The sequence below is a fragment of the Macaca thibetana genome, chromosome 1, assembly GCF_024542745.1.
Source record: "Macaca thibetana thibetana isolate TM-01 chromosome 1, ASM2454274v1, whole genome shotgun sequence".
Lineage (NCBI taxonomy): Eukaryota > Metazoa > Chordata > Mammalia > Primates > Cercopithecidae > Macaca > Macaca thibetana.
Window position 1 is genome coordinate 129,141,873 of NC_065578.1, and position 10,230 is coordinate 129,152,102.

Genomic DNA, 10,230 nt, shown 5'->3' on the forward strand with positions numbered 1-10,230 from the left:
AGCACCTTCTCACAAACTCTGGCAGACCACAGTGATTTATTCGAACAACAGGAACTTCCCTCTCTCCCTCCTTTTAAGTGGCCCCTGACCCTCCTCTGCTTCCTGTTCCTGCCCTACCTCCAGCTCCCCTCTCTGCCCATTGCCTGTCTGTTCCCACTTTCTCCCAGGCTGCCCCAAATATCTGCATTGGCCAACCCTCAGCCCCATCCACCCAGCAAATCTTCCTTGACAGATCCTGAATCTGCCCATCTTCAGTGAGGCTTAACTGTTACATAGCTTCTCGCTCAGTCTAGTTACATCTTTTTTTCTTTTTTTTATTTTTATTTTTTGAGATGGCGTCTTGCTCTTGTTGCCCAGGCTGGAGTGCAGTGGCGTGATCTCAGCTCACTGCAACCTCCACCTCCTGGGTTCAAGTGATTCTCCTGCCTCAGCCTCCCGAGTAGTTAGGATTACAGGCACATGCCACCACACCCGGCTAATTTTGTATTTTTAGTAGAGATGGGGTTTCTCCGTGTTGGACTGGTCTCAAACTCCCAACCTCAAGTGATCCACCCGCCTCGGCCTCCCAAAGTGCTGGGACTACAGGCATGAGCCACCGCACCCAGCCCTAGTTACATCTTTAACTGTTAAACCAAACAGAATGTGCTCACTTCTTTCATTCTGGATTGTTCTCCGAGAACCTGGGTGCAGAAAGGTCTGCCTGAATGATCTACATGGCTCATAACCCAGCTTTGATGATGATGAGGGTAGTGGGGCTGATGGAAGGGAAGTAGCACAAAGGAACAGAAAGACCACAGCTCTTGGAGTATGAAGGCCTGCTTTCCAACCATCTCTCCTACTTCACCTCTGTGAGCCTCAGTTGCACAATTTGCAAAATGAGGATAATGCCACCTGTATTTCCTTCAGTGGGCAGCTGCCAGGATCAAATGAGCTAATAAATGTGAAAACACTTTGAATATAAATGTAAAGTATTATTATTACTGGTGGTTGTACAAGGGAGAGATTAAAGTCTTCTCAGATGGAATCTCTAAACTTCCCTACATATTGGGGTCTAATTGGAAAGTACCTGTTTCCAAAAAGAGAGCCAGTTAATACATTGTTCCATGTCTTCCCTGCCTTAGACACCTGATTTTTCCTGATTGCCCCATCCTATTGACTTCCTTTAAGAAAATTAAAAGTATCCTATTGATTAAAAGCAAAAAATTAAGTATGTATCCTGTTTTTCCTATACAGATTGACTTTTAGGGTAACCAAATAGTCCTAAGATGATGAGGAAAGGCCGGGCGCGGTGGCTCAAGCCTGTAATCCCAGCACTTTGGGAGGCCGAGGCGGGCGGATCACAAGGTCAGGAGATCGAGACCACAGTGAAACCCCGTCTCTACTAAAAATACAAAAAATTAGCCGGGCGCGGTGGCGAGCGCCTGTAGTCCTAGCTACTCAGGAGGCTGAGGCAGGAGAATGGCGTGAACCCAGGAGGCGGAGCTTGCAGTGAGCCAAGATCGCGCCACTGCACTCCAGCCTGGGCAACAGCGTGAGACTCCGTCTCAAAAAAAAAAAAAAAAAAAAAAAAAGATGATGAGGGAATGTTCTTTAGGATTTCAGCTAGTAAATATGGAAGAAATGACAGAACTAGAAAATAGTCATTTTACACCCTTGATAAAATAATAAGTTCTGATGTAGACCAACAATGAATGAAGGCATTAGATGAAAAGTTAATGGGAAATTTTATGGCGTGTAAATCAGGTTGGTTTCACCTAAACTCCCAGATTTAGCATCACTAAAATTGAAACAAGCAGACATTGTATTCTTTCTATAAGATGTGATATAGAACACATATCTTACATATGTTAAATATCACATTTTTATATATATATATATTACAGTATATAAGGGGTAAAAAGATCTGAGGGAGGGGAAAAAAAACCCACCAACACTAATGAAGACTTCTTGTCAAAAACGGTTTTTTTTTGTTTTTGTCTTTTTGAGACAGAGTCTCACTCTTTCACTCAGGCTGGAGTGCGGCGGCACGATCTCAGCTCACAGTAACCTCTGCCTCCTAAGTTCAAGCGATTCTCCTGCCTCAGCCTTCTGAGTAGCTGGGATTACAGGCATGCACCACCGCGCCCAGCTAATTTTTTGTATTTTTTTGTAGAGACAGGATTTCACCATGTCAGCCAGGCTGGTCTCAAACTCGTGGCCCCAGGTGATTTGCCCGCCTCGGCCTCCCAAAGTGCTGGGATTACAGGCGTGAGCCACAGCGCCCATCCAGGTTTTCCTGTTTGTTTTTGGAGACACAGTCTCACTTTGTCACCCAGATGGAGTGCAGTGGCACAATCTTGGCTGACTTGCCTCCTTGACCTCCCAGATTCAAGCAATCCTCCTTCCTCAGCCCTCCAAGTAGCTGAGACTATGGGCACATGCCACCATGCCTGACTAGTATTTGTATTTTTTGTAGAGATGGGGTTTCACCATGTTGCTTATCAAAAATGTTGAACCCAAATCTAATTAAGCCAACATTCATTTATAGGAAATACAGGGTACAGAGGAACAAGTTGAATGACATAAGAAAGCAAGTAGACAATCATCTCTAAAAAACAAAAGGAAAGAAAGAAAAGAAATAGAGACAAAATGTAGGATATTCTTTAGGAAAAATGACCCAGTTTTCTTCAGCAAGTCAATAATACAATGAACTGAAAAAAGGAGATGGGCTGCTCTGGATTAAAGAAGACATACAAGCAGATATAATTAGTGAACTTTTCAGATCCTTATTTGAATAAGATAACTGTAAAAACAGATTTCTTTTTTTTTTTTTAAGACAAGCAGGAAAATTTGAAAATGGGCTGGGTATTGATCTTCCAAGTATTTAAATAATTTAGTTGGATAAGCGAACGTCCACATATTTTGGAGATACATATTGCAGTTTATAGGGGGTAAAATGATGTGACTGGGATTTGCTTCAAAAAAAAAATTAAAAAGTTATTTCAGCTTGCCCTTTCCCACAGGACGGACTCTCCATCTGTTGCATTTGCTTTGGGGGCAGATGCCTAGGGTGGGGTGGTGGAAAGGGAGAGCAGAAAAGAGTCCATCTTCCTGGACTCTGCTCACCGCTTGGCCTCCTCCAGCCGGCACAGGTACTGATAGGCAACGTTCTGCCGCCTCTGCTCATCCATTTCCTCAGCTGTGAGGCGTTCATCTGAGGAGTTAAACGGGATAAGGTCAATGAAGAGAGCATTACAGGGGTCTTAGCATTGAAGTGTCTTTTTTTTTTCTTCTTTTTTTTTTTTTTTTGTTGAGACGGAGTCTTGCCCTGTCGCCCAGGCTGGAGTGCAGTGCGCGATCTCGGCTCACTGCAAGCTCCGCCTCCCAGGTTCAGGCCATTCTCCTGCCTCAGCCTCCTGAGTAGCTGGGACTACAGGCGCGTGCCACCATCAGGCCCGGCTAATTTTTTGTATTTTTAGTAGAGACGGGGTTTCACCATGTTAGCCAGGATGGTCTCAATCTCCTGACCTCATGATCCGCCTCCCAAAGTGCTGAGATTACAGGCATGAGCCACCGTGCCCGGCCCAAGCGTCTTCTCAACGGACTTGTTTAGGCAACCCTGCTCAGAGACCTGAAGCACCTCCCATGTGTCCCTCCTTCTCTTCCCAGGATACCCTTTAATAGGCAGCCTCCTCCTGTGCTGGAGGCATTACTTCTTTTTCCTCTGTAGCCATCTTCCTGTCCTCTTCCTCCTCAAGTCTACTAATGGAACTTCCCTCAGTGCCTCCCAGCTGAGACATCCAGAGCCTTCTTTGGCTTTAAACTTAACTCTTTTTCTTATCCCTAATTAGACTGAGTTCTCCAAGAACTGGACCTGTGTCATCCTTGTTGGTTACTCTCTCAGAGGTTAGGTAATAGAACCAACCAGGATTCATCATTCACTCATTTATTCATTCATCAATACCTCCTTTATGCCAGGCACTGGACTAGCAGACCCCTACTCTTAAGAAATGCAGAGATAAAGGCCTGCATGGTGGCTCATGCCTATAATCCCAGCATTTCTGGACGCTGAGGCAGGTGGATCACTTAAGCCCAGGAGTTTGAGACCAGCCTAGGCAACATGTTGAGACCCTGTCTCGACAAAAAATGCAAAAATTAGCCTGGAGTGACAGTGCACACCTGTAGTCCCAGCTACTCGGGGCAGGGCTGAGGTGGGAGGATCACCTGAGCCCAGGACTTCTAGGCTGCAGTGAACCATGATGGTGCCACTGCACTCCAGCCTGGACAATAGAGTTATTGGTGGGTTTGTTTTTGAAACAGGGCACCACTATGTCTGGCTAATTCTTGTATTTTTTGTTGAGACTGGGTCTCACCATGTTGCCCAGGCTGGTCTTGAACTCCTGGGCTCAAGTGATCCTCCCACCTTGGCCTCCCAAAGTGCTGGGATTACAGGCGTAAACCACAGCGCCGAAAGATTATTGTTATTAGAAGAGAAAAACATCTAAATAAATTAATCTAATGTGATAAGTATGATTATGGCCCATGAATAAAAACAATGGAAGCAGCAGAGGAAGCAAAGGATTCTAGCTATGAACTAGATCTTAAGGAATAAATAGGCAGAACATGGAGAAAGGCAGTCCAACAGAGGGAAACATGCCACTCACTTGAGATTAAGTGGAAGGACAAAGAAAAGTTTAAAAGATCACAAAGGTACCTTCACTATCCTTTTTTGGTATAGGTCACCCAAGGAGGAAAAGAATCTTCAAGCTAAATAAAATACAGAGTACTGATTCCAAACCCAAGAATAGCAAATCCCTCAAGTGAGACAGCAATCATAATTTACCTTAGTTACAGCCTCCCTTAATCCTTCTTTCTCTCCCCTCTCTCTATTTTCCTTGAGAAACACGATACAAAATCAAACAGAAAGAGTAAGAGAAAGCTACACACACAGTAAGAAAATAAACTCAGAGGGCTTGAAAAAAGGCAGAGCTTGGCCAATCTGTCTTTGACTCAGTACTTAATGTCATTCCTGGTTTTTATCCTATTTCCTTATATTGCATATTCTGCAATGATTCAGGCAAGGGCAGGGCTTATTTGAATGAGCAGTTAAGTAAATTAAAACACATGCGCGAGCACACACACACACCCCCCTCCAAATACAGATTTGAAAACACTGGCCAACCACAGGAAAGCCATCAGTTCCTCCAACAGGGTGTACAAGGAACAAGTGTTGGTTGTTAAGCATGGAAAATAAACCAGTAAGTAAATGACATCACCTCAGAGTTATGAACTGAGGACTGTGGGCGATGGGAGGGATTTTGTACATACACAGGCTGTCTCAAAAAAATAAAAAAACAAAAAACGGTTTTCCTGTCCTTCTCAGGTCTGGAACTAGTTTTCCTTTAACAGAAGACTGGACATGGACTTTGCTTTTTGAATCCTAATAGAGAGGAAGGGCGGGGTGGAAGGAGGAGCAGGTTTTGCCTTTCATTCAGAAAATCAGATAGAACTTTTCTGCCCCTTCCAACCTTCCAACTCGTCTCTCTCTCTCTAAAACAGTGTTTTTGGCCGGGCGCGGTGGCTCAAGCCTGTAATCCCAGCACTTTGAGAGGCCGAGACGGGTGGATCACGAGGTCAGGAGATCGAGACCATCCAGGCTAAAACGGTGAAACCCCGTCTCTACTAAAAAAATACAAAAAACTAGCTGAGCGAGGTGGCGGGCGCCTGTAGTCCCAGCTACTCGGGAGGCTGAGGTAGGAGAATGGCGTGAACCCGGGAGGCGGAGCTTGCAGTGAGCTGAGATCCGGCCACTGCACTCCAGCCTGGGCGACAGAGCGAGACTCCATCTCAAAAAAAAAACAAAAACAAAAACAAAAAAACAAAACAGTGTTTTTGAAAATGTGGCCCAGGGACTATCTTCCTCACAATCACCTGGGGTCGGGGAAGAAGCATAGCAGTGCTTGTTATAAATGCAGATTATGGGCCCCAAACCAGACCTTCTGGAACTGAAGCTCTGGGACAGGTCCCGGGAATCTGCATTTCAAACAAGCTGCCCGGGTAATTTCAGCCCCCTGTTTGACAGGCATTGTCCGAAAGCGGCATCTCAAAGCCCAAGAGTCCCCCAGATCCCTTGAGGCGTCTTGTCCCGTGGCAGCGCTGGACAAGTATGGTAGCCAGCAGTAACTGCGGAATTTTAAGGAGCCATCAGGACCACCTACATTCTCCCGACTCCGGAACCCCAGAACTTGGAAATAGGGAGAAAATTCTTTGTAAGCTTTAAAGCACGTTATTCGGGGGACAATGCGCCGCTCACAGTTCCACTCGGGCCCGCGGCGCCCGGGCTGAGGACTCCCGTCCCACTGAGCAGTCCCACCGCCCTCGCCCCTCAGGCTCCACGCCCGACACACGCCCCAATCTCTCCCAGGACAGCCAAGCCCCCGACCAGCGGCACCACTGCGAGACCTTCCCAGACCCTTCCCGCACTCACACGCTGCCCGGCCTGGGCCCGCTGCTCTCCTCTCCATGTTCCTCCTTTTTCCAGGTTTGAATCTCCCGCCGTTGGGCCGCCGCCCCTCACCGTCGCCACGGCCGGACAGGACACTTCCTGTTCACACCGCTGAGAATCCTGGGATTTGTAGTTCCAGGCCGCGGAGGGGGGCCGCCCACGTGCTGGGAGAAGAGGCGCACCAGGCCGGGGCAGTACCGTTCCCCTTACAGCAGTTCCTCGCCTTGTTCCTCCCAGGCTCCTTTTCTGCTAAACAGTCTTATTCTAGCTGCTGTCCCTGCCTTTGTCTCCAACTAGTATTCCCATTAACCCCTACTCTGCTTCCTATGTGTTCCCAAGTCTGGCTAACTTGTGGGCCTACTTGGCGCTACGCACTAAGCTAAGTGATGCGAATGCAGAGATGTATAAGCGCAGTGAATGCTCTAAAAAAGTTTGCTGTTCTGACACGAGTGATAGACATACAGTCAAATAAATTAGAGGTCTGTGATGCACAGAGGGAGGGAGTCATTGCTGTGATTAAGAGCAGCGAATGACAGGGAAGACGTCCTAGTGGAGGTGACAGCTGATTTGGGTTTAGAAATGAAAGAGAATTCATCAGATTGAAGAAGACAGGCAGTGCAGTCAGCGGAAACAGCATGTGCAAGAACAAGAAGGTGAGTTCGGGAACTTATACTTGGTTCAGTTTTAGAGGAGAACAAAGCTCAGCCAGGGAGAGGCCAGAAGGGATCCTGGAGGCACAGGGTGAGGTCCAGTAGCACCTTGGGCACCATGCTAGGGCCCTGGCATGGGGTCTGGTGAACAGTCACCAGCCAAGGAACACTTTAGACATAGGTCAGAGCCAGATTTGTCTTTTAAAAAGAGCCATCTTATAGCAGGGGATTGGAAGGGGGTGAGACTAGGGACAAAGACCAGCTGGAAGGCTACTGCAGTAGCACAGAAGAGAGATAATAAGAACCTGAACTAGGCTGGGCGTGGTGGCTTACACCTGTAATCCCAGCACTTTGGGAGGCCAAGGCGGGTGGATTACCTGAGGTCAGGAGTTCCAGACCAGGCAAGCCAACATGGCAAAACCCCATCTCCAGTAAAAATACAAATATTAGCCGGGCATGGTGGTGTATGCCTGTAATCCCAGCTACTCAGGAGACTGAGGCAGGAGAATTGCTTGAACCTGGGAGGCAGAGGTTGCAGTGAGCTGAGACTGTGCCATTGCACTCCAGCCTGGACGACAGAGTAAGACTCCATCTCAAAAAAAAAAAAAAAAAAAAGAGCCTGAACTAATAAAAAATAATTATGACACCAACAACTATGCTGAAAAAATATTATCTGATAGGTTTCCCCATCTTGTATTTCTCCTTTTACCCTTTCCCCACACTCCATCCAAGCAACCAAGCAGCCTAGGCTTATAGCTTGGGCAGGTAGGAGAGGAGAATGTGAAAGAACAGAAAACAGAAATCCATACCTAAAGCCTTCAGAGGAACAGAGGAGACTCAAGGGCTGAGACAAAACTGGGAAAAGTATGATTTGAAGACAGCGGATGCCCCCTTGAAGATCTGAGGGATTCCCCTTACTTCTCACCAGCTGGGGGAAATAGAATCTAGATGTTAGTGGCTCAGGGCACCTGGGGTCCCATTCTTTGCTTCCTGGAAAGGACCCTAGGTGTACAGGACCCTGAGAAAGAACAGTTGTATAATAAACCAGGCAGACAATAGACAACTTTGCAGAAATTCCTGACCTAGCCAGAAAGGAAGTATCTGAATGAATGACTCCCCTCTTCTGCTTGGTCACTGGGCTTGAAAGGGCCAGGTAGATGAGAAGAAAGAAGGTGTCAGTGGACACCTTTGTGAATAGATGGCTGAGGACCAGATGAGCCTCACCTTGGCATCATATACCTCCCCCTACTTAGACTCCACCCTGGGGAAAAGGAGGGGGCAAATCCCCAAACTGATTCACATTGTTCCCATCATCCCAGTGGAATCAGGGCTTGAAACAGAAGTTGAGTAGAGATGAATTTCCTCCACACCAGAGTTATGGACCAACAAACATATAGTGTTTACTATATGATAGGTTCTATATTTAGCATCATCTTACAAGAACTGTCGTATTTAATCTTTACAGTACAGATTAGAAACTGAGGCTTAGAAAGGTCACACAGCTAATAATGGGTAGAGACTAGAGCTAAATGCAGATAGTTGCACTCCAAGCTTGAGTTTTTGTTGTTGTTGTTGTTGTTGTTTTCTGAGACAAAGTCTCAATCCGTTACTCAGGCTGGAGTGCATTGGCACGATTTCGGCTCACTGAAACCTCCACCTCCTGAGTTCAAGCAATTCTCCTGCCTCAGCCTCCCAAGTAGCTGCGATTACAGGTGCCCACTACCATGCCTGGCTAATTTTTTTGTATTTCTAGTAGAGACGGGGTTTCACCATGTTGGCCAGGCTGGTCTCAAACTCCTGACCTCAGGTGATCTGCCTGCCTCAGCCTCCCAAAGTGCTGGGGTTACAGGCATGAGCCACCACGCCTGGCCCCAAGCTTGAGTTTTTAACCACTATATACTATACCACCTCCAAGGCATGAGACTGCAGTACAAAGGGTATACTAGAGGAGGATTTCAAAGGTAGAATCAACAGGCTGGGATTGAGAGCCAGAGAAGGAGTCAAGAATGAACGGCTCCTAGGTTTCTGGTTTAGAGACTGGGTTGTTGGTCTACTATTAACACTGAGAACACGGGAAGGGTACAGTTAGGGAAATGTGAGTTTCACTTGGACAGGTTACATCTACAGGTATACATTTAGAAATTATCAGTCCATCAGTGGTGTTAAAATCACAGGAGTCAGTGAAATGTTCTTAGAAGAGTATATAAAGTAAGAAGAGAAAATAGCAAAGGGCAGCACGTTGGGGGACACTAGCATTTAAGAGGCAGACAGAGGGCCCAGCAAAGGAGATGCAAATGGAATTTTCAGAGAAGGAAAGAGAGAGCCAGGAGACAGAACGTTACGGAAGCCAGGTGAAAAAAAGAGTGCAAGGATGTGGTGGATACAGAAAGGAATCAAACAAGAAAATGATTCAGAAATGGTTGCTGGATAATTGGGAGGTCATTGGAGCCTTGGTGAGAACAGTTTCAGTCCCTGCCCTCTCCCTAAATCATCCTCCCTTCTTAAGGGAAGCCTACTGAGTGAAGGACAAACTGAGCTGCATGTTTGGCCCTGACCAGGCTGTGGTAGCATCTCAAAGGCCCAGCTGTCTGCAAAAGCTGCGGACAGCTGGGTTAGCCTGCCTTGGGCATGGGACTCAGGACACACCACCCCAAAATATGACTGTAGGAAACTGTAATATGCCACCTCAAACTATACTTCTTTGGCATATTTTGAGCACGTTATTCTGAGAAACTGCAGACACAGGAGTAGCTCTGAAAAGTTGTCCCTTTCATAAAAGAAATTTATATCTGTAAAGGAAATCTACATTAGTAAAGTATCTGTATCAGGAAGAGGGCTGCTCTGAGATAACTTTTGTTTGTCCTAGCCAGACAACCTCTGTTCACCATGCACTTGCTCCCCTCACCCTCCAATAACTTGGATCAACACCACCCCTGAGATGTCCCAACCTCTATTCCTTTCTGTAGCTGGGGATGCTATATAAACGTCAATCATCTGACCTTTCTTTGAGTCTCATGTGTTATAGGACTCCTGTGTATATGCACATACAGTCATGAGCCTCATAACAATGTTTTGGTCAACAACAAATCACATATA

The 10,230-nt window shown here is 46.5% G+C and overlaps 1 protein-coding gene across 2 annotated transcripts in view; it reads right to left on the reverse strand.

The window, feature by feature from the left end:
* The window catches only part of IQGAP3 (IQ motif containing GTPase activating protein 3), a 45,050-nt gene extending 38,495 nt beyond the window's left edge, over positions 1-6,555 (reverse strand). For both annotated transcript variants that reach the window (XM_050752355.1, XM_050752344.1), the window contains exons 1-2: positions 6,467-6,555; positions 3,106-3,193 (exon numbers count right to left, since the gene is read on the reverse strand). In XM_050752355.1, coding sequence (XP_050608312.1) covers positions 3,106-3,193; positions 6,467-6,503 — 125 coding nt within the window. In that variant the 5' untranslated portion in view covers positions 6,504-6,555. The remainder of the gene's footprint in view (positions 1-3,105; positions 3,194-6,466) is intronic.
* Between the last annotated feature and the right edge of the window lie 3,675 nt (positions 6,556-10,230).